Source organism: Melanerpes formicivorus, unplaced genomic scaffold (assembly GCF_026170545.1).
Source record: "Melanerpes formicivorus ecotype bairdi unplaced genomic scaffold, bMelFor1.0.p_v2 SCAF_6, whole genome shotgun sequence".
In the NCBI taxonomy this organism is placed as follows: domain Eukaryota; kingdom Metazoa; phylum Chordata; class Aves; order Piciformes; family Picidae; genus Melanerpes; species Melanerpes formicivorus.
The window spans coordinates 5574319-5587131 of record NW_027142358.1 but is presented as its reverse complement, the minus strand read 5'-3'; the positions used below and the strand labels follow the sequence as shown (position 1 = coordinate 5587131).

Here is a 12813-nt window from a genome sequence, read left to right as displayed (position 1 = left end):
TTCCCAGCCCACAGCTGCTCTTGTGATAATTACACAAGAACATGCAGGGAGGGAAACTAGAATATGACTCCAGAACTGAAGAAATTAAATAGAAGAATATATATATATATATATATATCTATTCTGAGCAGAAGCTCTTTTCTCTACCCAGCTTAGGATAACATTTAAACAGCTAAAAAAAAACCCAAAAAACTAACCCAAAGAACCCCAACCAAACAAAAAAGGTCTGTAGCTGCCTAAAAGCTGAGAATAGGTTGGACTCGATGATCACAAAGGTCTTTTCCAATCTGGTTAATTCTATTCTATTCTATTCTAACTGAATTTCCCTTGATTCACCAGTGCCTTAGCACAGAAGTCATACAGGCTAAGCACTGAATCAAAATCCTAAGCTTCACAGTAAGCTTACTTATGAATACAGCTATTTCTGCAAGGTATTTTGAGTTTTTCAAAGGTAGTGTGCTGATGGATTATGTGACAAAAGTTTGCCACAGACCATGATCTATCAGGTTAGGGAATCATGAATGGCACACTATCACCATGAACCAAGGGTCTTTTTGAAGCTAGATATTTGCTCTTGCTTCTCTAGGCTGGATGCTAAGAAGAAATTCTTCACAGAGTGATTGGCCCCTGGAATGGGCTGCCCAGGGAGGTGGTGGAGTCACCATCACTGGAGGTGTTTAAGTAGAGCCTGGATGGGGTGCTTGGTGCCATGGTTTAGTTGATTAGATGGTGTTGGGTGATAGGTTGGACTCGATGATCTCAAAGATCTTTTCCAACCTGGTGTATTGTATTGTATTCTATTCTATTCTATTCTATTCCATTCTAATGCTCCCACAACTGTACTTCCCACTGCTCCCATCTGTTGATCTGAAAGTGCACCATTAAAGAGCTGTCCTCTTCCCCTGAAGAGGCAGATGCTTTCATGCTGTATGAAGTAACTTTAAAACTAGAGTTAAAGTATGTAGAATGTGCTAAATTACCTAGACAATATGTAGAGTTCATTTGGTAGAGAGTAAATGACATTTCTGTAAGCATGACTTTAAATTTTGGCATTCCCTTTTCTTTCAGTAAATCTGGCATGGAGGAACACAGTTGAAAACACAAATAATTGACCAAAAACATTCCCACTGTATAAAGAAAACAACCACTCCATTAGGGATGTTACAATATTTCAATAATAGGTTGACCCTTCAGGTTCATAATCATGTGTTACAATAAATATGAAAGAACACTTTGCTGGTTTTATGCAAGGACTTGAGATACATTTCAATTGTATGCCAGAGAGAGAGAGAGATGAAAAATAAGAAGGTTAAAAAGAACAGCAGAAGAGCAATATGAAGATAATATTTTTACAGTAATACTCTTTAACACCAAGATTTTGGTTCCTATGACAACAGAAAGACTGAAATGTACTGGTTTCCATCACAGAGGTGGCTGCATTTCATTAGAGGGCAAAACACGTACAAAGTAAAAGCCAAGGCCTTTGAAAGTGATTAAAGATGCTGGATGTCCTTGTTTTTCTGGAAGTGCAAACATGCTAATGAGATGAAGATCCATGTCAGAAAGGGCTGGACACACTTTTGAGGCATCCCAAATTAAACTATCCAAAATTAGAGATCGAATATGGTTTAAAAAGCACACAGATGTTACTGTCTCTGTCTCCTCTCATTTTGGAGTCCTCCGCTGGAGGACAGGCAAACACCATATCCCATCATGCTGTTCCAAGTTGCAAAGCCTCAAATGCCACCTTTATGGAAAAAGTAATACTTTTCTTAAGAATGATAGAAGTTAACAATGAGTATGAACATACATACACGTTACATGCAGGTAGAGGACAGCGTTGTCGGAACCCAGGCTGTTTTCCACCAGCACAGTCACTCGAAATATGCCCACATTTTGGAAGATGTGCTTGATCCCATCTTCTGTCGAGCTGAGATTGGCATATGACACAGCAATGCCATCTCCAAAATCCACCTGAATGACTGATCTCTGAAGGTCTCCCTATGATGACACAAAAGAGAAAGGGTTTGAATAGACTCCATTTTACTTTTGAGAGATGGGATCAGTGGGGTGACCTAGACCAACCAGAAGATAGCCCCAGGGTCTGACATTACCAGAGGAAAGGTGGTCACTTCATCAACTTGCTCAGTAGCCAGTGAACAGAAAAGTGGCCCCCTTGTGAGGCTGACTCAGCTGCACTGTCAAGGAGGTATCTTCCAAGGTGTGTACCATAGCCCTTCCTTCTCCTCCTACATCAGGAGGAACAGGGGATCTTCTGGAAAATATTTTGCTTTCTTCCCTTGGATTTCCTTACAGTGAAGTGCAGGGTTAAAGTGAGGAATTGTGCTCATCTCAGCAAGCACTCAGGACATGGGTAGCTATTGAGATTACCTCAAGAGTCTTTGAAAGAATCCACATGGTGATCTTTTGTATTTAAAACCATAAAAAGCAGAAGGATAAAACTGAGAAGTCCAACTGTATCAAAGCAATGGCATGTCAAAAGAACCACTTCAGCCTTACATAACAACAGCTTACAGCAGCTTATGACTTGCTCAGTGGCCTGATTTAAATGAGCTGGATTTGTATTTATTTCAGAGCAGCTACCAACACTGCTGGCGCTAAGTGGGACCCTCTGTGCCTGCCTCAGAAGGGAAGGGCTAATGAATTGACAGAGCTGATTAAACTCTTCTCATACTGCCCAGAGATAATTCCAGAAAAGCAGGTCTGTGATATAATTCAGACTGCCACTTTGTGCTATTAGTCTCCTGGGCTGCTAATCTAGCATGTTGCAAAACTGTTAAAATAAATTACAATAAATAAGTAAGTAAATAAGTAAATAGTCACAGCTGAGAAACAAATAAATGAACATACAAATGCCACCACAAACCAAAAGCCAAGGATATATCACGAATCTATATTCTCCACGTCAGAATAGAGATCCACTAAAGTGAAACAATCCTGAATGAGGTTTTTAAGCTTTCACTCCTGAAACTGAATTCCAGTCTGGTACATGCACATTCATCAAACTCTATGTAGGTTGCCCAGCCCAAAAAGGGTTTTAAACCCCACAAGAGGAGAATGATGCAATTTCCTTACACCTCTGATTAACAATGAAAAAGCAGTTTTTTAATTTGTTTGCTTGTTTGCAAGTGTGTAAAAGGCAGCACACCAAAAAATTCCATATAACTTATGCCACACATACTAGAAACACCTGTAAGATGTTCTTATCTCATAAGGCAGTGATATGTCTATGGTAAGGGCAGCTTCTGGCAGGTGAATAATTACACAGCCCACACTGACCTGTACAACAAGTGTGGCTGCTATAGATCCTCTCTCTTTCAGGTAAGATACAATACCTTGTCCTAACTTTAGGCATTCTTGCTCCTTTTGAAGTCCCCCCTCAGAGGTTCTGCATGATACTTATGCTGGTTATATTCATGCTTGCTGGCTGTTGCCATGGAGCAGCTCGTTCTGCAGCCTGGTGCGCTGAAGCAGCTGCCACTCTCTGGAAGAATGCTGGTAAATTAATAGCTGAAGGCAGTTCATAAAGTTGGCTGAAAGAACATTTAATTTACTTCAGTTTGGGGGTTATGGAGGTGGTGTTTTTTTAGCGTTTTCCTTTTCCTTTGAAATAAGAACAATCTTCTGGATGCCCAACTGGCAAATGGTTGGCATCAGGCAGATTGCCACATCAGAAAGGGAAATGTGTGTGTGTGACTGTGGGAAGAAATCACAACTCAAAGCTTATCATAACTTAAAGCTAATCAGAACTTAAAGGAATCATAACATAAAGCTTATGTTTTATATTCCTCTCCTTCTCTCAGTCTATTTGTAACCTGTGAAAGCAGAAACAGTGGAGACTTACCTGAAAGGAAAGCAGGAGGAGCAGAGCCATACCTAGGGATAGCCAGAGAGACTTTTCCCAGATGCTCTCTATTTATAAACTAAAGTTGTAGTCACTACACTGCCTTGGCACCCTGCTGGAAACTCCCTTACCTCCAAATGGATGAGACAAAATAAACTCTCTTACTCTCTTCTGGAGGATCCAGACTGAATGTGTACCAGGGGAAAGACATCTCTTGACAAAGGCACAGGCCTAGGGATTCTTACAGATATCTCATGCCACTTACCTCCTGGTCTCTTGAAGGTAAAGACAGGAATTCCCTGCTCTCTCCTTGAGATCACTGGTGAGGGCAAATGACCCCTGAGGGGCTGAGACCTTACTGAGAAAGCCAACCTGAATATCTTTTTAGAAACAAACACAGGGATCTTGCATGTCAACTCAGCTCCAGGTTGCCCCTGTGTAGTTCTTAACTAAGTTTCTCTTAGTAATTAACTTGGTAACATCTGGAATTTTCAATGACATATTGTTAAACCCAAGGTGCTTGAGCAACACAAACTACTAAGGCTTCCATTCTGCAAGTGTCTTAGCAAATTCTCCTATGGATGCTTTACTAAAAGTTTAAGCACCTGCTTATAGAATCATAGAATGGTTTGGGTTGCAAGTAGCCTCCTAAGGTCATCTAGTCCAACCCACCTGCAGTGAGCAGGGGTATCCTACACTAGATCAGATTGCTCAGAGCCATATTGAGCCTCACCTTGACTATCTCCAGGGATGGGGCCTCAGATACCTCTATGGGAACGCTGTTCCAGTGTTCCCCCATCCTCATGGTCTAGAACCTCTTCCTGACATCCAATCTAAATCTACTCTTCCCTAATTTCAAACCATTGCCCCTCATCCTATCACTGCAAGCTTTGTAAAGAGTCCCTCTTTGGCCTTCTTGAAGGCCTCCTTCAGGTGATGGAAATCTGCAATTAGGACTCATTGGAGTCTTCTCTTTTCCAGGCTGAAAAACCCCAGGTCCCTCGGCCTGTCCTCATAAGAGAGGTGTTCTAGCCCCTTGACCATTTTTGTGGCCCTCCTCTGGACCTGCTCCATCAGGTCCATGTCTCTCTTATGTTGAAGGCTCCAGAGCTGGATGCAGTATTCCAGGTGAGGTCTCACCAGAGCAAAGTGGCAGAATCCCCTCTCTCTCTTCTTTTGATGCAGCCCAGGATGTGATTGGCCTCCTGGGCTGCAAGTGCACAGTGTTGGCTCATGTCCAACTTCTCATCCACCAGCACTCCCAAGCCTTTTTCTGAAGGGCTGTTCTCAATTTCATTATCCCTCAGGCTGCATTAATGTCTATAATTACCCTGACCTAGGTGCAGGACTTACACTTTGCCTTATTGAACCCCTTGAGATTCTTCTCAGCCCGCCTCTCCAGCCTGTCCAGATTTTTCATCTGGGAAACAACAACTTCCTGTACCAGTATAGGTTAGGGACAGATCTGATGGAGACCAGCTCTGGGGAAACAGACCTGGGAGTGGACGATAGGGTCACCATGAGCGAGGAATGTGACCTTGTGGCCAAGAGGATCAATGGAATACTGGATGTATTAGAAGGGGATGTGGCCAGTAGGTCAAGAGATGTTCCTCTCTCCCTCTACTCTGCCCTGGTGAGGCTGCATCAAGAATATTGTGTCCAGTTCTTGGCCCCTCAGTTCAAGGACAGGAAACTGCTTGAAAGAATCCAGCATAGAGGCACAAAGATGATTAAGGGAGTGGAACATCTGCCTTATGAGGAAAGGCTCAGGAAGCTGGGTCCCTTTAGATTGGACATGCCCAGGGGTGGGGCATCTACCACCTCTCTGGGCAACTTGGGCCAGTGTCTCACCATCCTTAGTGTAAAAAATTCCTTCTGTAGATCTGGTCTATCTAAAGATCTAGATATCCAAATCTATCATTCAAGCCACCCATAAGCACAAAGCAAAAGAAGAATTGCCACTGAAGTTTTAGCCCAGTTTCTGATTTGAGTTATACTGGGGAAAATCTGGAACAGCTCAGATCAGCTCCAAAAGCTGTAAAGTCTACACACACATCACAGAGCATCTGGCTAGATCCCACTCAGCAGAGATGCTTTCCCAATTACTCTAGGTCCATCATCATGAGGGTTTTATCCATCTTTTCTTACTAAAAAAGAAATTCTGTCAAAAAGCTGCTCATATGGTTAAAATTGCACCACCACAGTGACCCTGCTGGTTTTATCACCTCTGAATATATTTGAGGTCATGCAGTTAAAGTCTGTTTCAGGTCAAGGTATATTCCTCTATATATTTGAGATGACAGAGGAAGATGAAAAGGGGGACAGCACTTTAGAACAGTCCTATTTCTGACAGTGTGCTCTAATGAATGGTTTTGCTCTTGCCTTCATTTTGTCCATAGCCATGAAACCTGTGGTGTCTACAGGTGCTGCCAGGGAAGGGAGCCATTTCTATGGCATGCAAGATTTAGATTTCAATTTTTCTTCCAAATTCCTTAGGGAGAAAAGGTGCTGACAGAGACATCTGAAAATCTAATTAGAGAAGAGCTTCAGCTGCTGTTCTCCCAGTCTCTTTCATTTGTCTTGGCCTTTCCTGTTTTGTTTTAAAACCCTTTGAACTGGAAATACATTTTCCATTCAGTAAGATTCAGGCTATACCATTTCTCTGAAAATGCCACATTCTGAAAAGCTGACATTTAAAATTTTAGCTTAGGAAGTGAGAGGGGGAAAAAAAGTCAGGAAAACAGAGACTGTGTTTTGACTTGTTCTATTTTTTAATCTGTGCCAGGTAAGAGCACAGGCAGAATAAGATGGGAAGAGAAAGCAGGTGAACCAAAATTCAAACACTTCCTATACAGCCCACACCTGATCTACATCAGCCCCAGCTGTCTGTCTCAGAGACACTTGCAAGTGGCTGCCTTACCAAGACAAGTTTTGTTTTGCAACAATTTGATGCATATACGTACACCTTGCAAGAACTTTCCCTGTTGCTTCTTCCAGCATCTTGTCATTTTGACAAGCCCAATACTACACGATAGGGCTTTTCTCAAGCTTTTATCTCAATTAAGCCAGACACAAAACTCCCTGCATTACTTCCACAGCCACAGCAAAGCACTTGGATGCAATCAGCACTGAGCTATCTTTGGGCAGCCTCTCTGGTCTTCATTGTAAAAGACCTTTAAATGCCAGTGCTCTGAAGGCATCCAAGGAGAAATTTGCCAAGTTGGCTGCTTGTGGCGATACCTCTGCATTCAGTTCCTGCATTTTAATCACACTAAGCTAGTCAGCAACCAATTACAATAACTGAAAAAACGAAAGCCCTTCTGATGGATTTTTTTTACTATGTACTAGATATGTGGAATATGCACATATTTGGATATAACCTGAAAATACATTGCAATCTTAATACAGGCTTTTTTCCTGGCCAAAGACTTCAGAATATGCTGAACTTTAGACACATGAGTACTGTGTTCAGTTCTGGGTGCACCAGTATAGAAAAGACATATAGAAAAGTCCTGGAGTGTGTCCAGAGAAGAGCAGTGAGGCTGGTGAGGGGTTTGAAGGGCATGTCATACAAGGAGAGGCTGAGGGAGCTGGGGCTGTTTAGTCTGGAGAAGAGAAGGCTAATGGGAGATGATATTGCTCTCTACAACTACCTGGAAGGAGGTTGGAGTGAGGTTGATGTTGGTCTTGTCACCCACATAACTAGTGATAGGACAACAAGAAATGGGTTTAAGTTGTGCCAGGGGAGGTTTAGATTGGCAAAGCTTCTTTACTGAGAATGGTGAGGCATTGGAACAGGCTGTCCAGGGAGCTGGTGGAGTTGCCATCCCAGGAGGTGTTCAAGAAGTGTGTAGATGTGGCACTTCAAGACATGGTTTAGTGGTCATGTTAGTCAGATTATGGTTGGACTCAATGATCTTAAAGATCCTTTTCAGCCATCTTTTTCAGCTATGATTCCTTTTAGCCTGAAAAAAAGCCATGGGCATTAAAAGCAAGTTTCCCAAGGCCCCATGTTCTTTACTTCTACATTTAAACTAAAATGTAATTTAGAAATGTAATATTTTTGAAGGCATTTTCTCATTAAATATCCAAGAGGTTTCTAAGCACACACAAAGAAAAAGTTTCCACTCCCTGTCCCCTCAAGCCAAATGCACATTTTCCAAAAGAATCACAGTCTGCAGCGTACACAAGACCTGGATGCTTCCAAAAAATCCTGTGAAGCTTCCTGCTTCAGGGCATACCAAGAAACAGCCCATACAGTTTGCAACAATATTTTTACATTTTGATTACTTTCATGCAGCTCTCAGTGTTTTGTTGTTATCACCTAACAGGATTCTCTCTCAAATATTCATCCTGAATCTTGCCCAGAAAGCTCTAATCATTAATTTTCCTTAATGACTTGCGGTATTTGTATTCCAGTATTGAACAATGAAATACAGTCCCAGGTTTTAAATCTTAGTTCCTATGTTTCACATATGATACTTAAGTCACTGATTATGCACTAACTTGTGTGCCTCCCTTACAGATGTTGATAATTTCATAAAATAGAATCATAGAATCAATAAGGTTGGAAAAGACAGAACCACAGAATCATCAAGGCTGGAAGAGACCTCAAAGATCATCAAGTCCAACCTGTCACCCAAGACCTCGTGACTAAACCATGGCACTAAGTGCCCTCTTGAACACCTCCAGGGATGGTGACTCCACCACCACCCTGGGCAGCACACTCCAATGGCTAATGACTCTCTCAGTGAAGAAATTTCTCCTTACCTCAAGCTTAAACTTCCCCTGGTGCAGCTTGAGACTGTGTCCTCTAATTTATTTAATTATCCTTTGCAAGAGAGAGACACTGCTATTGTTAGATTGTCTTCAGGGACTAATGTTTTGTGCTTTCTTCAGATTAACTCTTTTCCCTATTTGGCATTTTACTGTCACAGTCAGAAAATATCCAGCAAATATATTTCCATTGCAACTGAATAGTAGAGGTCTACTTAAAGCATATGCTTAGTTTTAAACAGATAATCAAGTTCAGCCTGATCACACACTGAAAAGCATGCTTTCCTGTGTAAATTCTTGATTTCAGAGAGATGCTCTTAGCTCTCTAAAATCAAAACCTGAATAGAAATGTCTCTCATCAGAGCAAATAGCTCAATGCTTTCCACACGTATTTCTTCTTCACACAAAAATATTTAATTGCACTAATCAAATAATTAATTCTGACTGCCAGTTCTGCCAGCTCAACTCAGCTATGAGCTTTTTCTGCAGGACTAGATCTTCTGTGCTCCACAGGAATCTTTAAGTACAGCCACCCTCAATTATGCAGAATAATTGAACTTGTGTGATTGGAAGTGCATTAGATGACTGTGGTACTGTGTGTCATCATGAAGGCAAGGTCAATGCTCACACATTTTCCTGGTATTTCAGCAGTGAATCTTAAAATGCGTAAAGGACTGATTTCTCCCAACCAGCAGTAACAGAGAAAAGGCAATTATAATTCAGACGACAATGGTATGGGGGAGGGAATGTCCTGATGTTTCATCTGTGTGTTATTAACAGGAATGTGGTGATCTTAGCAAGATAAACAGCCACGACTCAGCATGTGCACTGAAAGTTAGGATGAAGTTTCCACATTTCTGTCATCATTATTAACTTGTGATATCAAAACAGGGAGCACAGCAGGATACCATGAAAAAAATACATACTGTGCTTTTGAGTACAACTAGTTTTGCATCTTTAATTTGAGTAGATCAACAATCAAAATAATCCTAATGCTAAGATCATCTCCAGAGACTTCACCTGAGCTGAATTCTGAATTGCACTAATGACAGTGCTGAGCTGGGAAATGTCCCCCTAGCTGTGTCCCCAAGCTCATTAAATGCACTTGAGACACAACCTACCTTGTACAGGCATTTATTAACATTGTCATTACAGAAAACTAAACTGGTCTTTAGGAAATCTAAGGCTCAGTTTGTATATTCACATGGCAAGAGAGTTCTCCGGCCTTATGAGCATTCAGCACGTAAGTGAAAGGCATGGAGGGCATGGGGGAGAAAGCACAGCTGTATTTTCAAATGAAGGAATAAAAAAAGCAGGAAGATTAAGTTTCTTACTCAAGGTCATGCAGAAGGAGCTGAGTGCTGCTCAGGAATGAGTTCAAATTGCCTGAATTCTAGCCCATGGACTGAGCTGTAGGAACAACTGAGCTTTCCTCACACATTAGTCTAATCCAGATGTGATACAGCAGCAGTAAGTAGTTGAAAGCACACCAAAATCAGCTCCCAGTGGAGTGACTTTGTCAAGTGAGAACTGAGGCAGACCTGGAATGTCAAAGATGGTTGGCTGTCATTTTATCAAGACAAAAAAATAAATTAAAAGAGGCAGGTTCTCTGTGAATTGTCTGTAATGAAACAGCCAAAGCCCTGAACTTGTTTGCCCTGAATGTCTTTACTGTCCATTTCCTCAGCAAAGATGTATGAGCAATCAGATGAAACAAGTTTGAAAGCTATTGTGTTGAATAGCATTGTTCTGGAGGCTGCAGCTTTCAGTATCTCTGCTGAAGCAGTACAGCAAGCACAAGTGTCTGATGCTTATACAAATAACTCAAACACACAAATAACAATTGAGTTTGTGACAAGCAAGAGACCTACATGACCATGTAACGAGGAAGGCAGGCAGAAACAACACCCACTTAATAAAATTCCTCGATTTTCTACAGCAGAGCAGCAAAATACATCAATGACATTTGGCTGAAGGAGTTCAGCAGGAAAACTGGCTTTGTAAATTTTGGGTTTGGTTTTCTGCTGCTGCTGTGCAGGAATAAAGTTTCATGTTGTTTAGACTCAGAAACAACTGCGGTTGAACGCTGCAGTGCGAAAGGTACCAGCTTTGGTTCTATGCAAATATCCAGGCCAGGGCAAAGGACTAAGATTTAAACCATCAGTATTTTAAGGCAATGGGGAAAAATTTGCTTTTAGGAACAATTATTTTTTTCCTGTGCTGCCATTTAGTTGCTGTTGCTATTCTGCTTTGCTCAATGGAAATTTAAGAGCAAAATTACCAGCTTAATTATGGTGCTTTGCTTATTAAACATTTCCATAATGCTTCATACAATGGGAGAGATGCTAATTAGAAAAAGGAAATATTAATGACTCCCGGCTGTTGTCACCTAGTAAAAATATCATGATGATTATACCAGACTAATAGGAGAACTAACCTGGACAAACCTTTGCAATAACAAGATCAAAGATATTTAGTGCAAGGTGACTTAACAAGTGGGTTTTAAGAAGCCACAGGGAAATCCTGAAAGATGAGAGAAAAGCATTCTTGCATTTGGTTAATTTGAATACAAGCTGTTAGCTACTTTTGCTTCTAATGATATTTATATGCTGCCAGATATAAATGCTTTACAGTAGAACTTAATGTGAGCCAGGGTTAGAGAAAATGGATCAGAATCCCAGCTTTCAGAAATCATCAATACTCTACTCACTGCAGGTTTTGGTGCCTGCCCCTTTTCCACTCACATGAGCTTCCCTGATTGTTTCCCTTTTGCATCTCCCTCAATATCAGAACACTTCTGAATACTTTGTCTCTGTTTCTCTTCAGACATCTTTTAGTGATATTGTGTTATTGTCAGAATGACACAATCCCAGCCCTCAGCCTCACCATAGGCATAAGCAGGCCCTAAAAGAAATCCCTATGCTGTGCTTCTTGCACCTGAGTGAAAACAGTTTTTCACTGCTACTAGTTGCCTTACCCTACCCACTTAGTAATTTCCTCTACTACAGAGATTCAGAGACTCTTCAGGGCCTCCAGTGAGCCTGCCATTGAGGTTTGTTCTTTTCTGACCCAGGTGGGTTCTTAGATGGAGCAAGAAGCCCTAGAAAGATCATAGGAGTATAAATCTCAAATGAGCTCTTGTAACTTGTCTCATCAGCTCTGTAAACTCTATATTGAGAAATCTAGGAGCAGGACATCAAGATTCATCTAGCCAGGAAAGTAATCAGAAAGGCTGGAGGTTGATCAATATTTGTTTCAGCCCTCAGAGCATTCCTAACCTCTTCCTTATTAAATATACTGAAACAAGGGCCCCATTTAGATCTCCTCAGAAACTCATTCACATTCATCAAAACATACTTTATGCACTCCCTGATATACAGCATGAGAAAGACAGGATTGCCTAATGGAGAAGGTATTGCTTCCAGAATCTGGTGAACACTGAAGCTGGGCTACCTAAAAAAAACCGATCAGGATCATCAGAAAAGACAATACTTCACAGAATAACAGTGGCCAGGGCATTCTTACAGAACATGTGAACTGAAACACTCACAGAAGGAAAAGCAGGATATTTGTCCTGAATTTTCCACGCTGAGGGTGATTGTCTGTCCTTATGACTACTGGCAGAATTCTTTGATGGTTTTGTGACTGACCTCTCAGAACACTCATCTCCTTCTCTAAAGGTGATACAATGAACACTTTCACTCATTTTAAATTTTACTTTATTTTGAAGTGCTTGGAGACTTTTATCTTGGTTTGGACCTTCATTTGTCATTATTAAACACAGAAATCAAGAATTTATCAAGAAGAAATTATATGTCTATACTCTTACAACAGCATCCACAGTAGCAACGTTGTATGATTGTCACAGCTGAAATGAAGTGACCACATTTTAGAGAAAATGAGCATTCAAGTCAAAAAACTGCTTCAGGTGAGATATGATTTATTGTATGTTATTGCCTTTACAAATCAGGACACCTGTTTGCTGGGGAAAGCATCAATAATAAAGATGTAAAAATCCCACCACGTTCCTATGCAACTCAGCTCTAGAGGTCATACTCATTTCTCTTCCTTACTGCCAATGACATTTACTAAGGAGAGTGTTAGAAGTAATTTCCATGAATACTCTAAGCTGTAAAGGGATGTACATGGTTCTTTAGTGTAAAAACATAATT

At 41.0% G+C, this 12813-nt stretch overlaps 1 protein-coding gene across 3 annotated transcripts in view; it reads right to left on the bottom strand.

Moving 5' to 3' along the window:
• Positions 1-12813, bottom strand: part of SORCS1 (sortilin related VPS10 domain containing receptor 1) — a 315355-nt gene that overhangs the window by 28706 nt on the left and 273836 nt on the right. For all 3 annotated transcript variants that reach the window (XM_068139413.1, XM_068139410.1, XM_068139411.1), the window contains exon 19: positions 1815-2001. In XM_068139413.1, coding sequence (XP_067995514.1) covers positions 1815-2001 — 187 coding nt within the window. The remainder of the gene's footprint in view (positions 1-1814; positions 2002-12813) is intronic.